Source organism: Heliangelus exortis, chromosome 7, assembly GCF_036169615.1.
Source record: "Heliangelus exortis chromosome 7, bHelExo1.hap1, whole genome shotgun sequence".
NCBI lineage: Eukaryota > Metazoa > Chordata > Aves > Apodiformes > Trochilidae > Heliangelus > Heliangelus exortis.
Window position 1 is genome coordinate 4,903,502 of NC_092428.1, and position 20,264 is coordinate 4,923,765.

Genomic DNA, 20,264 nt, shown 5'->3' on the forward strand with positions numbered 1-20,264 from the left:
GGATATAAAGACTTAGAGCTGTTGCACAATGTCTTTGTTATGCAGAAAAAACTCCATAAACCACCCCATTTCAACATCTGTTTCTTATTAGGAAGTTACATAAAAAGAAAATAAAAATACCATATAGTTTACTGATAGGCATTTTGTCCAAATCAGATTAGTTTATCTGTTTTCTCTATCCAAATCTAAATATGCATAGCTACAGCCCTTTTTAGGTAGGATTAGCAAAAAAACTTTCATTTTTGACAGCACTAGAAATAACAAGCATCAACATGTGAGTTATTGAGTGGTGTTATTAATGTCCAAATGAACAAATCAGTGTGTGTCCAGCAGTGGTAACCAAGGGGGTCTTTCTAAGAGAAGCCTGAGCCTGCCAGTGCTTTAATGTTTTCCATGTTTTGAACAGATCTTGTGCACACAAGGGTCCCCCCTGTAGATCTGTCCCCAAATTTAGATAAAACCAGAGAGTGTTTTTCTGTGAATGCTTGAGTCTGCTTTTTCTCAAGAAAGCACTGAGATGCTGACTAGAAGATAAAAATTTTTGTGTTAGAAATCTCTATATAAATCTCTGTATAAAGCAGAACTGATTTCATGTCAGCTGTTCCTTACATTACTCTAAATTTTGATCTATCAGGGCTGTTCACACACAGCAAGAGGCACTGATGTGATGATCTCTTCTGGGATGCCACCTCTCTGTGTGCCCAAGGGGACAAAAGGCACAAGAGGACCACCCTGAGAAGGACTGGGGAGCAGAGAGGAGCCCATCTCTTTTTTTTTTTTTTTTTTTTTTTGTGAGGAGGTTGAGAAAACGTGGCTCAGTCAGACCTTCAGAATGAATGCTGAGAGAGGAGATGATTGCAAGCTATTAATACATCCTGAGATAAACACCAGGGAGGGAGAAGAGCTATTTCAGCAGAGGACAATGTTGGCAGGAGAACAAATGCCTATAAAGTGGCCACGAGTTACACTTATCCTGGAAACTGGAAGATTTCTGACTAGGAGAGGACTGAAGTGCTGGGGCAGCTTCTCACATGAGCTGTAGCTGGGGCAAAATACAGAAATATTTCCCTTTTCAAACTTGAGTTTACAAAAGGGATGATATGTCTGATAGGGCTGCCTGTAACTACAGGTGATGGGTGCCATCAGCAAGAAAATCCCTCCTAGTCCTGTGTTTCTTCACCCATCAGTCCCTAGCTCAGAAAGCAGACTGTAAGAAGTCTTTATCCTGGGTCACAGAGAAATTGAAGACATTGCTAGAGAAATCTTAAAAAAAAAAAGAAGTACATAGGAGGTGCAATTTAAGCCAATTAATCTCCCTACAGGAATCTTAATTTGCTTGCATCTCCTGGATTGCTCTGCATGTGTCTTCAATTATTATTAACAGTTCTTTAATGCCTCAAACTGTAAAAATACCTCGGAAATAAATAATGCATTTCTGCTCCAACTCTGACACATCCACTTGGGACTGGCTGTGCAAGCTGCAGCTTGCACGTAGTGATTGTCAGGGGACTTGGTGCATTCTTCATCTGGTTCCTGACACATCTCCCACAGCTCAGCACTCAATTTCTGCTGCATATTATAGCAGTTGTAGTTCTAAACCCCTTGTTAAATACTGCAGGCTATCAGATGCTCCTAGCTCCCCATTTTGCTGGAACACATCAAGCCAAGTAGTGAGTGAGTACAGAGGTATACAGCCCAAAATACTTTTTGATTTCCTAGCAAGGAACATTTCATATTTTTTTCCCTAAAAAAGCCCAGGTTACTCAACGTGTATGGAAATAATGTGAAGCAAAAATACTTTTCGGTGCCCCACCCAAAACTGCAAATGTAATTTAATTCCAGAGCTTTCATTAGAATTAATGAAAGATATACAGCTCAAGTCCACAAAGAAAACAGCTCAAATCTATGCATAATAGCAGGAGGAATGCACTCAGCTAAAACTCATCTGACTTTAGACTTGATTTCATGCTGACCCTGCTCACTTGGCTGATGCTTTTCTGCCTGTGTTTGGGCTCCTGACACCCTCAACAGCAAATTAATTGCTGTTAATTGTATGCAGATTAATTCTGCCATTCTGAAAGTCCCACCTTAGGAAGGGTAGGAGGTTAAAGGCATAGTGAAGGGGGTGCCAGTAATGTCCACATCTGTATTTCCAGAGTATTGGCAGCACTTCAGTTCCCTTGGAACTCCACACACAATATTGTTGGGAGTTGTGAAAGCTGAAGCCAGCAACGTGCCTGCATCCAGCTGAAACTTGAGAGGACAGAGAAAACTCACACACTGTGGCTTGGAGCCTCAGGAAAAAAACCTGCAAATTGGTGAGTGGCTTTAGTGCACCCTGCTTTATACCTTTTTTTCTGAGGAAACAAATATTGCCAGTTTTGCCCTTAGAAAAAAAAGTTCTGAGAGACTGAGACACATTTGCCGAGTACAGGAAACCTCTTTTCTGAGACAGATAGACTTGGAACTTGTGTTCCTGTGACACTGATTCAAAGTCCTCATCCAGTGTCACAATTTCTTCTCCTTTAGCAGATGTAACTCGTTATATTTTTATCAAGTGTCCCTGCCAAAGTGACTGCACAGTGTGCTGCTTGAAAATGTGTTTTACGTAACGCCTGCCAGAGAAAATTACATGGTAACAATTTTTAAATTTAAAAAAAAAAAAAAATCTACTTATCATATGCTTAGTTAATATATTTTGTAATTCTTATTAGGCAAATGAAATAACATATTTTTTCCATAAGCACTGTGATAAAGAATAGATTAAAAGAACACATGGCTAGCTTGGCATTTTGTCAAGCTGTTTCTTCAGTGCTCCTCTCTCTAAAGAACTGTTTCAGTCAAATTCTTTGTTCCCAAATTAAAGAATGGTGAAAATTTTCATGAACATTTTTCCAGAATATTGTACATTCCTTACCTGTGGGCAGTCTTTGATGTAGTGTCCCTTGTTAAAGCAGAGGTGGCACAGGTAGTTAGGAGGTGGCCTCTTGCTGGGTTTTCTGGCTTCTGAAGAAAGGGACAGGTCAGAGAAATGCTCAGTGAGGGAGCTTAACCCATCCACAATGTTATTAAGAGAGCCATAAGGGGATGCACTCTTGTACAGACTGCTGCTCAGAGCCTGCAAAAGAAAAAAAAAAAAGTCCCTTGAAACACAGTTCTGTGTTAAGGATTGTTCTGAGACTGATCTGAGTAGGGGGAGGATGAAAACAGCAGAAAAAATGGGTTTTCTTGGGGTTTTTTTATTCTTTAAGAATATGGCTGCATATTTGAATATTTGAGGAGAGCCATATACAGGCTCTCAGGAAGAGGTTTCACAAAGGGAATGTAATGGAGCCAACTCCAACTGCTGGGAAGCTTTTGGGCTTGCCATGGTTCACTTAGCCCAACCTTTCCACCAAGCAATGATTGCTTTCTTGTGTTTGATCAGACCACATTCATGGCAGAGTTAGAACATGCAGGCAAAAAGCTGAAAGAACAAGCCACAAAAGAGAAGGTTTTTTTGTCCAAAATGACTTAAACAAACAATACTGAGCTCAGGGAAAGGAAAAGAACACCAAGAAAAATGTAATTTTGCCTTTCTGATCTGGTTAATGAGACCATCAGCAGAGAGACCTGTGTTCAAACATTAACAAGAAATCTTCAGAGTTACATCTGTCTTGGATTTTCTAAGAGGAAACCTGCTGTGATTTAAACATTTCCTGATAAACAGCAAATACCTAGTTTTTGTACTTCACCTCAATTGGATCTTCACTCTCTCAATCTGCAAATTAAAATCAGAAGCTCGTAATTTGCCATTCAGTAGTTTTAGAACAGCAGGAAACCCATAATCACCTAAATAGCTAATCTCCCTAGTGGAGATAACAAGGATTCTTTCACTTTAATGTGTTAAGGCTCAAAAAAACCTTGTGTAGTAGGAGTTTAAAAAGCAAATAATATCTTAAAAAAATAAAAAAATTAACATGGTAATGAATGACTGTCTACTGACAGTCTTCTCCACCCTGAAATGATGGGACAGATTTCCCAGGGTGTTTCTTTGTTAGATCTGATACATCTCACAATCATGCACAGCTCATGTCATTCTCCTGGCATCAGAGAATTATTGCTGGTTTAAAGGAAAGTGAGCTAAGAAGAGGCCAATCTGTGCCTCTGTGGAGACCTCATTTTTCAGTTCTATTAAATCCAAATATTTCATTGGAGTCTTATATCTGTCATATATGTTTATAATGTGTTATATACATGTTGAAGACTGATTTATTTGTTGAAACTGAGTTAGAGAGTTCGGGAAATAAATCTAAGATGGAATTACATTTCCCTCAAGAGATCTCAACCATCCAGGGAGATGCATTTTTGGGGTAAGAGTGACACACCAAAAAAAAATCACAGAGAAGCTCCAGGCTCAGTTACCCAGGGGAGTCCCAGCTATCACTGAATCTTATCCACACCCCTGCAGATGGTGAATCCTGTAAATAGGAATTCAACCTAAATATGGCCACTGCCATACAGAAAACTGGCTTCACCCCCTCTCAGTAAAATCAACCACAAAGTGCTGAGCTCCACTGACCCCTCTTAAGAAGCTGAAGCTGGTGCAGGGCAGCAGGATTGGTTCAAATAGCTTTGAATTAAGGGAGTCTATAGGTGCTGAGAGAAGATCACTTTGTTTCAGGGGTTAAACCCATGCATTTGAAAAGGAAAAGCTATTTCAAAAAGCAAGGATAAAGCTTTAGCTGCTTTAGTCATCAAGCAACCAAAGATACCTCCAACAGTCATTGGAATTTATTTTCTAGGATTTATTGGACACTGTTGGAATGAGAAATTCTTGGCATCGAATCGTTAAAAGGAAGGGGAAGTACTGTGGATGCCAAAATAGTATTAACTAAGGGTCTTCAAGAAGTTGTTGTCCCCCTAGGAGCCACTTTCTCTTACATACACTCAGAATAATAGAAAATCTTTCTTTATAAGAGCCACTCCAGCCAAGAGATCCTTAAAGTCCTTCACATGCATTACACCCATCAGCAACTTTGCAAATTTCCTCTTCCCTGATTTTTACAGAAGGGTGGCTGGATGGACACACAGAATACACAGAACTGAACCCCCAAATTATTTACTCATTGCCACATTGCTACTGTTTCTGCCCCAGGACCAACCCAGTGACAAAACACAACATAGAAATCTCCTGCCCACAGTGGGCTTTGATTTGGACATATGGCTCACAGAGGTGACTGTTTTCTTTTCTACACATCCTTGAGCTGTTCTAATAATGGAACAATTTGGCAGCACGAGTGGGGAGAAGGCAACTCACTTCTCCACCAACTCCTCTTGGCACATTCCAGGTCAGTAACAGGAATGTAAAGGTTGCAGTGACCTCAGTTTTGCCCATTCTCTCAGCAAATCTTTACAAACTTCTCTTTGTTTCAACCAGGGCAGCCAGAAGCTTTCTCAAAGGCCAGGACCCCACCAGACTACAGGTTGTGCTGACACTAAATCTCTGTAGCCACCAAAAAGTGACATGTGCCACTGGAAGTGGCCACCTGGTTCAGCTGGCAGGGCCAGAGTGAGACACACCAAACCATTCACACACCACCATGAAACACTCCCCTGTAATCATCTTGGGGCCCAGTGTTAAAAAAAGGAAAAAAAAACCCTAAAAAACCAAATATAACATCCCAGAAGATGACAGTAAAGGCGAAGATGGTCACGGTGGATGTCACTGATGCTTCAAAGAACAGTGAATTTGCTTAGGAAAACTCCTAGATGATCCCAAAATCCCAGCCCATCCCTCCTGGTACAGAGTCAGGTAAAGTGCTTCAGCAGTTCCTGCCAATCTGACCTGGAAAATGGTTTTAAATCAGTTTAACTCTGAGTCAATGTGAAAAGCACATCAATCTGGCACTTGGAAATGCTATAAAGAGCAGCAGCAGTGTTACATCCTCTTGGTAGCTGGAGAAATCTCCAGTTCTTCGGAAAGGGATGAGGAAAAAAATCTCTTCCAAAAAAGCCACGTTATATAAAAAGGGGAGTAGTGGGAAAGATTATCCCAGCCCCTGGTATTGGTAGCAAATAGCAAAAGCTCAGAAACATGGAGTGAATGTAATGAAAGCAGATGTTGATTTACTTCATTTTGTCTTTGTAGAGACAAGGGGTGAAAGAACATTATTGGGATACGTAAAAATGTTTGGGGTTTTATAGTTTTTTTGGGATTTTTTTTTTGTCTGGGGCACTTAACAGAGCAAATGAGGAATTGGGCTCTTGCCAAGTCTTTGCCCTGCTGCAAAGGGGATTTTTAAGAAGGATTTTGAGCGATTTTGAATTAGTTTCACACTCAGAGATATTCAGGGGATGATCACAGTGAGAGGGAGAAGCTGCTGGCCTCAGACAAACAGCAGTAGAAAGGAAAATAGATGAAGAGAGAAATGCATTCTGATTTATTCAGACTCCCAGTCTACATCTGGGAGGGGTCAAGGAGACTGCTCCTATGATGAATTTGACCAAAATTTGCCTTCACACTGTGTCACTACCAAAGCCAACCTATTTCTTTAAAAAGCAGACAACCAGTAACACTTCTTGAATAGTCTGAATCGGAGCTGTAACAGGGTTTGGCAGTGAAAGGGTTAGTGCTGACAAGCTGAGAGACCACACTGCATGTCCTAATTACAAGGCTCATCAGGCCAGCTGCAATGAATTCAGGATTTCCTTATCTTGCTGTTCTGGGAGGTTGAGGGACCTAGTTGTAAAATTTAGAAACTGGCTTGCTGGGAAGTTGGAGCTGATAATGTAAGTTTGTTTGTTTGTCTGGTTTTTTTCTTCCCATGAAACTTATTGGCTTAGTTGTGACCGTGGAGCAAACTGAAAAGCTGGTGGTGTATTTTCCAAAGGTAACCTCTTTGGTCAGTAGAATTTTAAGTTGTATTTGCTGGTGGTGTTGGGAAGTGAGGCTTCCTTTGTTTGCTAAGTATTTCCAGCTAAAGGACACGTAATCTGTAGGGTTGCAGTATGTCCTTTGTGAAAGAGGCAGCTATTGTCTTCCAGAATTCAGTTTCTCTGATTTCCAGTTGGGTAACAGACGTGGGTGACTCAAGACTTCCAGCATCTAACTCACCTCTAAGAAATTCCCAGTTAAGTGAATGATCTGGCAATGATCTTGATTCTCTTGGCTGGTCCCTGCCTTTCAGAGACAGCTTTTGGGGCTGCTTGTGCCAAGTGGTGGAAAGGAAACACTGAAAGAGAAATTATCTCTTCAGCTTCTTTTTTAGCACTGGTAGAATGTTGGAAAAAAAAAAAAAAAAAAAAAGGGGGGCAATGGTACTGTTGAGGAATATGCAATAAAACATTTGAAGAAATAAGTGGCAAGTCTTGCTTCCCAGATTTCCCCATGGTACAGCTCCTGTTTTAGCTGTAAAGGTATTTTTTAATGAGGAGCAGAAAGCACAGATAGTGGGAAAGCATCTCAATTATGACACCTTCTCATGCTGGCCAGAGGTGATGGAAAATATCTTCCAGAACAGTTGATGTTAATAGGGAATGGCAACTTGTTCATGTGAGAAAGGCACCTTTTTATTAGGATTTACAGAAGTTAAGAAACATTTTTAGGTATCATGGGACTGGAAACATAGAAGCATATCTGGAAAATTCTGTTTCTGCCCTCAGAATGGCTGATGGAACCTTAATATAGTAATAAAGGGGTACAGATCCAGCAGATACCTAAAGCTAGAAGGACCTGTGCTGGTTGCAGTGGTTGATAGGTTGCATCTCACCAGTATGTTTATGTGGTGCTCTTGGGGCTGGTTTTGTTTTTTTTAATTTAAAAATATTTGTAAAAAATTTTAAAAAACACTTCCTCCCCACCCCCCCTGAAAAAAACACAACAATAAAAAAAAAACCAAACTGTGTTGGCACCCTATATGATAGCTTACCAGTTAAAATAGAGGAGAAAAGAAATATTTAGACCAGCCAAAGTAACATGAAGAAAATGCAACTTCTTGCCCTCTTTGAAGTCACCTGCTGTTTAAATGCAATAGCTACAGCTGGATAGGAGAGGCCATTTAGTGGTCCCAACGTGTTGTGCACAGTCTCTTGACACAGGAGTCCTTCTTTGTTCCTGCTAGTTAAGGGATTTAACACTGAATTTGCCAGAGGTGACTGCTCCACCTTAGCAAGATAATTTCTTTTGGATGTGGCACGATTATTGTGACTGTGCCATCTGAAATCCAGTGTTAAACACACCCCACAACAGCCCAGTACTAAAAACCCCTTTCCTTAGTTCCAGCTTTTTAAGAGTACCCCTGAAGAACTCGTGAAAGAACGTGCTGGAGCTGTGAATTATTTGTGCTAGAGGTTCTCTCCACATTGGTTTTTGATTCCACATCCTGGTGAGGTCCTGTAGCATTTCACCATTCCTATAACCTAGCCCAGTCATCAGTTCTTCCACTACATGAAATAGCCTGTAATTGTAAAGTGATGAGCAAAGAATTTTTGATGACATTTTTGCTTTAGAGTATTGCCAGCCCAAGAAAAAAAAAAACAAAATAAAGCCATCTTAACTCTCTGAGTTCAGTTTAAGTCATGGGACTCCACGGCTGCTTGAAGTTTGCTGGAAAAAGGAGCTGGGATGCCCTATCTGGAAAAATGTAAGGTTTTCATATACTGGAGATGATGAACATTCTCCAGTCTGTGAGGTGTGTATGATGGTAACCAGGCTGGCCATGCTAATTATTAGCCTTGCACTGAAATGTCAAAAGGTGCTTAAGTTATCAGCATGGATTTTCAGGAAGATAAGAATGGAATACGTGCCCGTGCTGTGTCATGGGGAAAACAATAGGATAAAAAAATCACTGCCCACACTCAGTTGCTATTTTCATGTTGAAGGGGAATCTGAAGCTACTTAAACACTAATTCAGGGGCTTGTATTGGGCTAATATACAAAAATATAGGAGCCCATCTCTGTCTCTTCTGCTGTTGCCCCAAGACTTGCTTCTGCTATGGGAGTTATCTGTGGGGCCATGCAGTGTGTTAAGGTACAGCAGTTGCACCTGAGGATGAGCATGTGTGAAGAAGAGCACTTCAAATCATTGACTTTTCTGTGCTTCAGCTTTTTACAAGTGCTAAAAAAACCTCCCTGTTTTCATCCCCAAAGAAAATGTCCAGTGCAGAGTCAGTATTCCTGGCCAACCATAAAGCCTTCTGAAAGTAGAGGGATTAAATGAAAATACTGTCATATATTTAATTGTATTAATTTGAGCCAGAAGAAATAGAGAAGTTTAATTACCTAGGCTGAACTGGAAAACCTCAAGAACTGCTCCTGTATGGCTGATGCCTGAGTTGGCTCCTTTGATAAATTATCCAGATTTTCCCAGGAAACAATACAAGGGTTTACTCAGGAGCATCTTCTCATTGCACAACTGCTCAGCAGTGAAGAAAACGTTTGTCTTGAGGAAGCAAAAAAGACTTAGGCTTCTGTTGCCTTCTGAATCAATGTTCAAGTTAGCTGTTAAAAAATCTGGTCTTTTGGCTGTCTTGAGTAAAATGTGAATTACTCCTTCCTCATCTAAAACACAGCTAAACACAGATTAGCCAAGTAAACCTCAATTAATACATTCCTGGCTAGTTAAGTTAGCCAAGTACACCTTAATTCATGCTTCCTCTGTAGGGATTTTTAGGTAAATCCATGTTTTTATTAAACTGCTATCACTAATGCCTACTTATAAGTATTTTCAGGTAGATGGCACCAGGCTTTCCTTTTGCAGGAGCAGTGTCTTAAGGGGACCACTACAAAAGAGGAATGACTTGGTGAAGCAAATCAATGGCAGGGAGATGGCTCCTGCATGGGGTGGATGGATCTGTCTAAACTAATTATTCCAGACCTGACAGCTCAGCTCTTTGTGCCTTCTCACAACAACTTTCTGAGGTTGTAGTTGCTCATCACTGCTGAGCCCCTAAATAACAACAGGTGGATGGATGCAACACCCTGCTCTGTGGATGACTGATGGACCTTCAGTTCATGGCAAGGCTGAAGGGCAATCCATGCCACCATCTCACCTTGCTTCCCATCCACTGATATTTAATATTTTGATGCAAAACCTTGAGGATTTCATAGATCATAAAAACTTGCTGCTCCCTGTCTACTCTGCAGTGGCACCGAGTACTAAGTTAAGAAGTTGTTCAGCCACCATCTTCAGGCTTGCTGAAGCTCAGGCAGGCCTCTTATCTCCCTGCTAGTGGTGTGATCCTCCTTATATCAGGGAAAGGTTTGCTGTGCCTGCCAGTCAGGACACTTGTTTTACAGAATGTACCTCAAAGGAGCCTTTAGATGCTGATGTGTAAAGGTGGGAAATGAGAGAGAGAGAGAGAGATCCCCTGGTCAGAAGTGCACGGTCTTCACCTTCTAAATATGGCATCAAGCTCTGCAGGGATCTTTTTCATCAACTGAATGCTGAACAACTGCCCACTTATGTCAAAAAGAAGCTGTAACACAGGAGCACTATACTAGGGACAACGGGGACCATTCAGGTTGCAAATTGCTCAAACACATCCAGGCAGGAGCTTTCATTCCTGGCTCTGTCCCTGCATTGCTGCAGCTGAGCCTGTCCCAGGGCTGCCACCACCATCCCTCTGACCTTCACGAGAGGGGAAGGGCTCCCTCCCAACACCTCCATCCCACTCCTGCCTCACCTTGCCAGAGAGCAGGACTTATTTTGTCCAGACATAATTCAGGGAGGAGGAGGAGGATTTGAAGGTTGTGTAGCAGAACGTGAGGGGAGAAACGGATGGACATGTTTTGACCCCTGTGCTTGCTGTTAACATCTCTGTTTCCTGCAGGAAATCTTGTCTCAATCTGACCTGCAGGCTGAAAAACAGGAGTCGGGTTTCCTCTCATTTGCTGGGTCTTTTGACACTCCAAACAGAAGAAAAATAACACCCGGAAATAGATCTGTGCCTGTTCAAGGCACACTTGGGGAAGCATTTACCTCCTGTGCAGCTCTTGCACGATGAAAGCTTTTGCTCAAAAAGTTTGGGGTTAAAGAGAGCTTCAAGTCCGAGACAGTTTTGTTTATATCATTTACATTCAGTAATGCCTTCTTGGCACAGAAACCTCCTCCATGGCTGCCAAAGTTGAAAAGAGGCAAAGCTAAGGTCACTGTCAGAGGTAGGAACAATTCATCATCTGCCCAGAACGGGCCCCTCGCTATGTGGCTTAGGGCCTCAGCTCCTGCACTCAGGGGAAGACAAAAACTTTTATTAAATTGAATATAGTGAGGAAAATAAATTATTTCCATGTCCTAAATGGCAGGCTGGAATTTCATTTTGTGACTCCAGGTTTTAGATAGGTTTTATCTACATATAAAGCCACCCTCTTAATCAGTCGTGATACGGCACAGCTTGAAGTGCAATCTGAGCAAGTACACCCAAAACTTTGCAAGCTGCTTCAGATAAGTTATAACAACAACTGGGTAATCTGGTTTCCAAGTGGAGTTAAGGATATTTTTTTTCCAGGTTAAGTCTGTTAAAGGAATGAATGTATTACTCTGTTCAATTCATTTCCAATGTATGCTCATGGTTTTAAGACCATCTCTGTATTTCAAGGACCACTGATGCTCAAACCCTCTTAAGAGCTCTTACTAATCCACTATTTGCAGGATGCAATGACTGTAAAATAATTCCTTTTCTTCCTGTTCAGCCACAGGTATCCACAACCCTGATGATTTCACACAAACAGTTGCCTAGCAAGCTGGCTTAGCGTGAAGAAATACAGGCTCCAACTCCCCTGCCATGACCACAACCAAGTTTAAAAACCTGGAACCCCTAGAAACCTATGGGAGCCAGATGATCCCTTTAAAACCTTCACTTGGTTGGCAGGTAAATGGAGGAGATGTAGATGTACGTTTCCAGATTGCTGCTCTCCTTCTAGGATACTGCACTTTGAGACACCAAATCCTGCCCTGTGCAGGGAATAGGTGTGGGTAGTCACTTAAAACAGCAGGAGCATATTTCTGCTTTCAATATGAAGAGTCCTGGACCACGAGGACATTTGCTTATCTTCAAACTAAATCTGCAGAAACACAAAATTAATTTCCTAAGATGCAGGTTTAGAAGATTACGTAGCAGCTCCCCTCTCTGCAGCAGTCAAAAGAGGTAAGAAAAGAACCCTTAAAATTCCTCTTACTCCAAGTACTGAGCTTGTTAATATTTGCTAACATCAAAATACATGACAGAAAGCAATGGGCCAGGCTTGTGATATGTTAAAACTTTAAAAGCCACCAAAACTTCCAACAGCTGCACTGGCCTGGCTTGACAATGAGGGACAAAGACCAAGCCCTGTAACCCTGCATTTATTCTGCTTTCCTCCAGTGAATCTGTCTGTAATTTTAGGGTCTAATTTTAGTAGATCATGGATTGTTTGTAATGTTTCTGAGAATAAAAACCAACCTGCAAGGGAAAAAAAAAAAAAAAAAGTGATCTTATGAAATACTGTCTGTCTGAATTATGCCAGCATTACTGTAAGATTTGAATAGCTCTGTAAAACTTAATTGGTTCCTTTGATCCACTATAAATTCTCTGGAACCCAGACAGAACCTAAGTAAACTGCCATGAAACAAAGACATCCTTCCCATTTAACTTAATCATTCCATTGTGGCTTTCTAAAGGAGAAAGAAGGGCTGTTTAGGAGAGTGGCAAAATGGGCATCAGGCTTCTGGCAACATTCCTGAGGAAAAGAAACTGCAAAGAGGTACAAATATTACCAGTTACATTTCACAAAACAATTCAGAAGCTTCACTTTTTAGGCACCATTTATATGTGTGCCTCTAGGTTAGGTAACAGAACACGTTTGCTTCTGTTTCTTTACAGAAATTCCTGTGCCTGCTCCTTTCTGCAACTGCACTGTTGTGGGTTTTCATGCTTCCTAAAGCAGTATGGAAAAGATGCTCTGATTTTAGTTTTAAATATTGCTTAAATCAGGTGTGAGAGTCCTTTTATGGCCCACTTAAACTTTGAGAAAACTCTTTCCACTAACCCTCACTCAGTGACTGCCAATAATATGATCTTTTCTTCTGATTGCTTATTACCAAAGTAACAGGACCACTGCTAAGAGTTGTTTGCTTTCTGTCTCCTACAACCCCACAAAACCTCCCAAACATCAACAAAAACAGCAAAGGGGACTTGGCATTAGGATAAAAACCATTCTGTGCACCTTTGGGTCACCCATTCATCCCATACACTTCATAAATGAATATATTGGTTCAAGTCACACTTGACTGATCACTTGTGCACTTCATTGGAGAAGGATCTTCCTTTTCTCTTCCAAATAACTGAGTCTGTGTCTGCAGAGCAAAGGAGGAAGGGATGAAAAATCATTACCCAACAGAGAGTTAGTTACATCACCCCTTTGTTTGGGTGCCTTGGCATGGAAGATGCTGTAAACACACAGAATAACTGTAACTGAAAGCTGTGTGTATAACATGGAATTGCAACAAGAATTCTACACGTGTTTGCCTCCAATTAGGGCTTGAGAGGTTTTTTTTTCTATGTATTTCCTGGCACGTTTCTCATGACATGGAAATATGGGTGCAGGAGAAAGTGGATGCCAGTGCTGCTTTCAATGAGGACTTTGCATAAATTCCATGTCCCAAGTGATTTAAGAGAGCTGGCAATAATTTTCAAATAATCAGAAAAAATACATAGAATTGGTCTATCTTTTACTACTAATTTGTGGGGGGTTATACCTATTAAAAAGAAATCAATAGTAAAGCAGAAAGCTGATATCCCTCTTCTGGAAGCTTTAGGTTCAGAAATTAATAGTTTGGTTCTTGCCAGCTTTCCAGACATGGTTCAGCCTTTGATGTGATGCTAAGGAGCTGCAGAAGAACCTGGTGGATAATACTTCTGTTGCTGTGAACTAAAGCCCAGCTGTAAGTGGTGTTTGATTTAGTTAAAGTAGAGTTAATGCAGGTGTGTTGCAGGGCTACAGCACCATTTGCTTCAGCTCTGGGAGAGGAAAGGAAGCAACCAAGAGGCTCTGTCTGTTAGAAGAACTTCAACACCTCTATTACTTCTTATTTCTTGGAGCTTTCTTCTGCTGTTACTCAGGTAAGGAAGCCCAAATACAAGCCACATAGCTAAGTTTAGATTATTTGCTTGAGAGAACCAAATTTGCCTCTTGTGTCCATTCTATAAGCAAATTACTACTAAGTAATTCAGCATCAGTGTAATAACTAAAAACATCACCATATGCAGCACAGTGCACCTCAAATAAATGTCATTAATCCTGAAGAGGAGAGAATTTTGCAGCCACACCAAGAGGTCACAAACGGAGGAGTGTAATTTGTGTGATTACTTGAGTTTTGCATTTACACAAAATAGAGATTTTATTTTCAGATTCCACATCTTATAGCACATTCGTGTATATGTGGGTTTTCTTCCCTGGCAAAAGACTGTTTTCCATGGATAGAAGTAAAAAAAAATTGTAGGCCAGGGCTGCAGAAGTAAGAACAGGGAGCAAAAAAAGAATGGTTCTAGACTTTAAACCTGAATTTTTGCATTTTAAAGCACTCATGAACTGGAATTGGAAATACTGAAGTTGTTAGCTCAAATACCTGTAATAGGATCTGAGACACTGAGTCCAGATTAGAGAGGGGGCTGTGAAAGTTACACATCATTTGCTGAGACAGAATCATCCAAAGGGCTCTAGAGCTGGCTGGATGGAGGAGGCTGAGGCTACCAAAATGACCCAATGGGTATTGTTCCCTGATTCAGCTCCCTGGCATCTCTTACAAGGCCCAATGCAAGAATTAAATGTAAATTCTTGAAAAACAGTCTGAAAGGAGGTGACTGGCACCTCAAGTAGCCCCAAAATGTCTGTAATGAACATCATCCACGTCTCTAATGCCATCATCCTGAGGCAGAAAGCACATGAACTGTTGAGCTGTTGCCATTTCAATAAAATTTGCAAAAGGATGAGGGCACTGAAATGTTAGTGTTACCTGAAGACCACTGAGAAAAAAAAAATAATGAGAAAGACAGATAATCACTATTTTTAAAGGGTATTTTCATGTACTGCAGGCAACCTGTCTGCTGTACTTTTTTGGCTGTCAATAACTGTGCTGGAGTCAGAGGAGATGAACCCTGGGGTTGTCTTCTCTGCAAAGGAGCAGCAAGAAGTCCTGGCTGAAGTGCTGAAGCACTCTGTGGGTCAGAAGTGTGCTCTGTGTTAGAAAACTTAGAATATTCTGAAGGGAATCAGAAATGTTTTGGAGCATCTGGCTATTTCTGCTAATCTGCATCTCTCTTTTATTTCCCCTAGGACTCTACAGGTTGTGAGCAGCCTCTTACGTGGGGTTTTGTTCTCTCTTTTAAATCTTTTAATCGTGGCTGTTCTCAGAGATAGGACACTTAATTTAGTGGGTCAGTGGCCTCATCTTTTATGGCAGTCCCTGCATTCTTCTGATCCTATGAGGATGATGAAGCTTTACAAAAAAACACACCTTATAATCCTACTTAGAATTGATTCAGCTAGGCTAAATAACAGGTCCTTCCTCATCCAGTATCAGGCTAGTCTGTATTCCTCAAATTCTGTGAAAGATAGATGGAAAATAAGTTTGTCTGACATAAAAATGTGGTTTCTGTAAAAATGCCAATTTCTTTCCATATGTTTTTGTGCTTGTCAGTGTTTCATGGGATTCAGTACTTGTTAATTTACGGAGGTCATTACCATACAAATTTTTGTGCTTTGATAAACAGGATCTATCCCAGTGCTGCAAACCTTCTATTTCACGGGGGTTTGAACTTTATTTTCCACACTACACTCTCTAATTTTTTTTTTAAGTCCCTAAATGTTCCTTTCTGAGTGATCTGCACCTTACTGCAGCAAACTGAAGGAGCTCACGTTGTTGTCTCTTTTCCAGTTGGTTCCTTTTGCCTCTAAGGACTGGATCTGGAAGTCCCTGAGTCAGAAACCCCAACGAGTTTTTCAAAAGAGTTATTATTTTCTAATCTAGTATATGCAGTTATTTGTGCTTAAATAAGATCTGGTTTAGGTCCAGAAAGTGGCTGCCATGGAGGTTTCTGGAAGGAATTCCCCTCTTGGAAAGACACTCAGAGTATTGCACATGGGCAAAGAATTCACTGGGACACAGGCTCCTTCTCGGGTGTAAATATTGGCTTGTGCTGGAATCAGCACTCTGTGTTCAAAGAAACAATTTTGATGATGAGAATATGGTCATTTCTAGTTCCTGGCTGCTGCTTTTTCTTCACCAAAGTCAGCATGGACTTGGTAGGATGCCTGCTGTCAGGCCAGAAAAATAGCATATGACTCTCTTACACCCTTTTCCAGGTTTCTCAGTGACACTCAGCTACAGTTACCTGGCTGTGCCTCAAGTGCTTGAATCCCCCTGTAACCAACCCCACAACAAAACCTCAAATACTTGGCTCTGATGGATGGTGTTATAATGAGGGTGGAGCTCAGCTCAATAGCCAGCTTAATGCATCTTAATGTTCTAACATGCTTTCGTTTCATATCTAGGACAATAAAGGCTGCAGTAAAGTTTTATTTAAAGCAGGGCTGTTTTGCAAAATGCCTCTTGCACATGGAACAAACCCCTCATTGTCGCTTTACTGTTTAAACCTTTATTATTGCTTTTTTTTTTTTTTTTTTCTTTTTCTTTTCTTTTTTTTTTTCTGCTGGTACAATGGGCTTTTATGCACCAAACAGCTGTGTTCATCATGTTTATTTAGAAGGCATCCATTGTAGTGGAAAAAGTCTGGAGGACAAAAATCTTGGTGAAGTGCAAGACTACTCTGTGGGTGCTGGCACTTCTCTTTTTTTTTTTTTTTTTTTTCCTTCTGTCCAGTTCCTTTGGTCAGCATGCAAGTCACATACACAGGCACTGCCATGCAGACTTGCAAACCCTATATAATAGCAACTTTCCATGAGTGCTGTCCCTTATTCCAAGCATTCTCCTCCAGGATTTTTCAATTGCAAGGCACCACAGAGTATGTGTGACAATTTTACACCCTGTAATCCTATCGTTTCTCAATCTGTTGCTATTTTGGCCCCTCATTAGGTCACTTTCCAAATATTGTGTACAGCTATGTGTCAATCATTGTCACAGCTCAGCTCCGGGCTAAGCCAACCCAGGACAAAACTAGGAGGTAAAAAAAAAAAAAAAAAAGCCAACCAAAGCAGGCAGTATGTAGAAAACAGTCACCAGTTTAACTGTGGAAAGCTATGTGTTGTTCCAAAGATAACATGAGCCCACTTGATGCAAAAGTAGCATACAGTACTAATGCTCCCCAAAATAATTTTATGCAGTTGAAATATGCAGTGTATACTCAATGGCATCTGCAAATAAACAGATGTTAGAATGCCAAGAATTAAGAGCACGACATTGTAGGAAACTCTTGGGTGTCTCCTGCCAAAAAAGCAGTCTAGTTTCTGGAAAGAAAAGTAACATTTTGACAGAACCCTTCTTGAGCACCATTATCTATAACACCTTCTAAACCTTTGAATTGAAGTTCCTATATAAGCAGGCAGCCTGAGGAACTAAAGGGTTCCCTACTTTCTTTGGGGTAAATCCATCAGGGCAAATGCATTCCCATGCAATATGAGAAGGCTATGCCCCCTTCCTCCTTTTTAGGTTTCCCTGGATTTACACAGAGTTCAGGTAAAGACTGGAAACATAGAGGTGTCTCTATCCATCACATAGGCAATGCTATTGTTGTCACAGCCTGAAAAATGAACTGGAAAAAAAATGCTTGAAATTAAAAAATAAAATAGTAATAAGCTGTCTACAGGGCTGGCATTCACAGGTGGCATCCCTGTGCCTCAGAAATCTCTAATGAGGATAAAAAGATAGAATAAAGTTGCATCCATACAGCTTGTGGATGACAGGAAACAATGCAGAAATGCATCCAAGGTGATCCAAAAGCAGTGTGGCTGGGAAGGGGCTGACTGCTTGGAGCAAGGACCTGGGGGAAAGCCTGGCATACAGGGAAAATGTTTTTTCCAGAAGAGAAAAGTTTTTCTGGGGGGGAAAAAAAATGGAGGGAAGTGTAGGGCAAGTGAAAAGTGAGACAAAAGGATTAGCTTCTACTTGCAACCAGTATGGTAGAAGCAGAAAATGAACTCTGGGGGAACTTTAAGGGAAATAAAAGTGTTTCTTGAAGAATGTTTCAAGGGCTCCCCAAATGCAGCCTCCATTTACTTGTTTCTTCCTTTTTCTCCCAAGAAGAAAAAGGACCCACTGTAAGCAGAATGTATCCTGGCTTGGACAAACATGGATCTGAGCAGAATCCCAGTCTGGAAGGAGTCCATATAAGCCAAAGTCCTGGAATCTTTTCACCACCTGGGCACCACAAAGCTTGCAAGCCAAGCAGAAGGGGCAAAATCTGCAACTTGTAATCAACAGGTAGGTAGCTGGAAGTTTAAATTATGCTGCCTGTTGAGTTGGGGTTTTTTTTTCAGAATTAATGTGCTTCTTAAGACTTGGTGTTTTTAAACTGGGTATGTTATATATAACTCCAGCTCTTAACTGCTAACAGATACAACACCACAGCAGTTGGGGAATTTGAGTTGTTTTCAATTAACAGCCCCATACCTTCCCTGACAGAAGAGCAATGTGTGTTTTGTTAGAGAATACTTTTTAAACCTGTTTTTTAAATGGAGCTGGGAGGACTCTGAGACATCACATTCCCATTCTGTGGGAATTGCCAGAGCAGGTCGGATGCATAACCCATCCAACCTCTGTCAAATGGAGCCACCCTTGAGTGCCTCCATCCAGAACCCCACGGCAGGGAGTAAAACCATTCCTGGATGGTTTCTGGAGAGGCTTTGGGAGGTGATGTGCGAGGTGCCACCTTGCTGCGTCTCCTCCACCCATGTGAAGTCCCTCCAATGCAGAAGTGCTTGACCTCAACAACTTCCTGTGACAGGGAGTTCCACAGCGAATTGTCTTTGCATACCCTGGCTTTTTAGCTTCCTTCCCTTTGCTCTCATTTGGTCCCCTTCTGGCGTTAGCAAACGTGCGCAAAACTTTTTTCCACTCTTGTTTTTGTTACGTTCCTGTCTCTGTGTCTTCCTTTTAAATAACGCTGCCCTCTGCTCTCTCTTAAGCTATATATATTCATTATATCAAGCTCTTTAAGTATCACTTTTTTTTTTTTTTTTTTTTTTTTTTCCTCTTTTGAACAAAAAGAAGGGGAGGGGGGGGTTGATTTTGCGTGTTAACACAGAGGTATCGCTGTCTGTGGTTTGTCGGCCCCCCCTGTCCCGTAGTCCTGGCACGGTCCCGGCGCTGAAGGGGACTCGGTGTAACCATTGACCAGACTGTCAACACTCTGCCAAGCGGCGGGACGGGGCGGCCAGGCAGCCCGAGCCGGCGGGCGGGAAGGGGCCGGGATGGGGAAGGAGCCTGCGCGGCTCCGGCCAAACCTCCCCAGGCGAGCGGGGAGGGGAGCGGGACAGCCCCGTGCCCCCCGGATCGGGGGAGAAAGAGAAGGGGCGGAGGGGCGAGGGGGAGGCTGCCGAGGCATCATGGCGGTCGTGGTGTCCCGGGGAGGGTCGGGGGGGGACTCACCTCGCTCCTCTGGAGCTGCAAGAAGCTGTTGAGATAGCTGGAGCTGAGCGAAGAGCCCAGCTCCGGGGTGCTCTTGGTGTAGCCGAGGTCGGGGTGCTGGGACGAGGAGGGTTCGGGTCTGAAGGCATCGAAGGCGCTGGCCTGGTGCGTGTCTTGCAGCGAGAGATAGACCCAGTTGAGGAGCTGAGCGGGCTGGTAGACGGACGCGGCGCTGGTGTCGATGGCTGACAACAAGCTCATCTTTCCCCCGGGCTCTGCCGCCGGCGGCTGTCCCCGCGGTGCCGCTCCCCCTCCCCGCTCTCCCGCCGGCGATGCTTTTCCGTCTCTGCCGGAGAGTTTCCTCCTCGCCGTCCGGAGGAGAGGACGGGCCGGGCCGGGGGCTTTCTGTGGGCCCCGCGCCTCTCTGCTTTGCCCCTAAGGCCAGCGGCGCCCGGCCAGCCCCAGCGCTCCGCGCAGCACGGGCATCGCTGCTGCTGCTGCCGCCCGCGGGCTCCGCACGAAACTTTTCTGCGCCTTCCTTCCTTCCCTTCCTCCCGCCCTCCCTCCCCGCCCGGCCGGTGCCTGCCCCGCTATCTGTCTTTATTCCCAGTCCCGCAGGCAGCGGCGGGGAGGAGCTGCCGGAGCTCCGGAGCGGTGCCCGCCCCTTCGGGCCTCCCGCGGGGTGCGGGGGGCGGCGGCGGCCGCGCTGCTGGAGGGAGGCAC

At 42.6% G+C, this 20,264-nt stretch overlaps 1 protein-coding gene across 2 annotated transcripts in view; it reads right to left on the bottom strand.

Moving 5' to 3' along the window:
- Window positions 1-20,184, bottom strand: part of ZCCHC24 (zinc finger CCHC-type containing 24) — a 108,809-nt gene extending 88,625 nt beyond the window's left edge. The window contains exons 1-3 of one of the 2 annotated variants that reach the window (XM_071748316.1): window positions 19,563-20,118; window positions 2,918-3,118; window positions 2,040-2,253 (exon numbers count right to left, since the gene is read on the bottom strand). In XM_071748316.1, coding sequence (XP_071604417.1) covers window positions 2,089-2,253; window positions 2,918-3,118; window positions 19,563-19,802 — 606 coding nt within the window. In that variant the 5' untranslated portion in view covers window positions 19,803-20,118 and the 3' untranslated portion in view covers window positions 2,040-2,088. Of the gene's footprint in view, window positions 1-2,039; window positions 2,254-2,917; window positions 3,119-19,562 lie in introns of those variants that run through there. The other variant, XM_071748315.1, reaches the window with a different exon arrangement.
- Window positions 20,185-20,264: the final 80 nt, after the last annotated feature.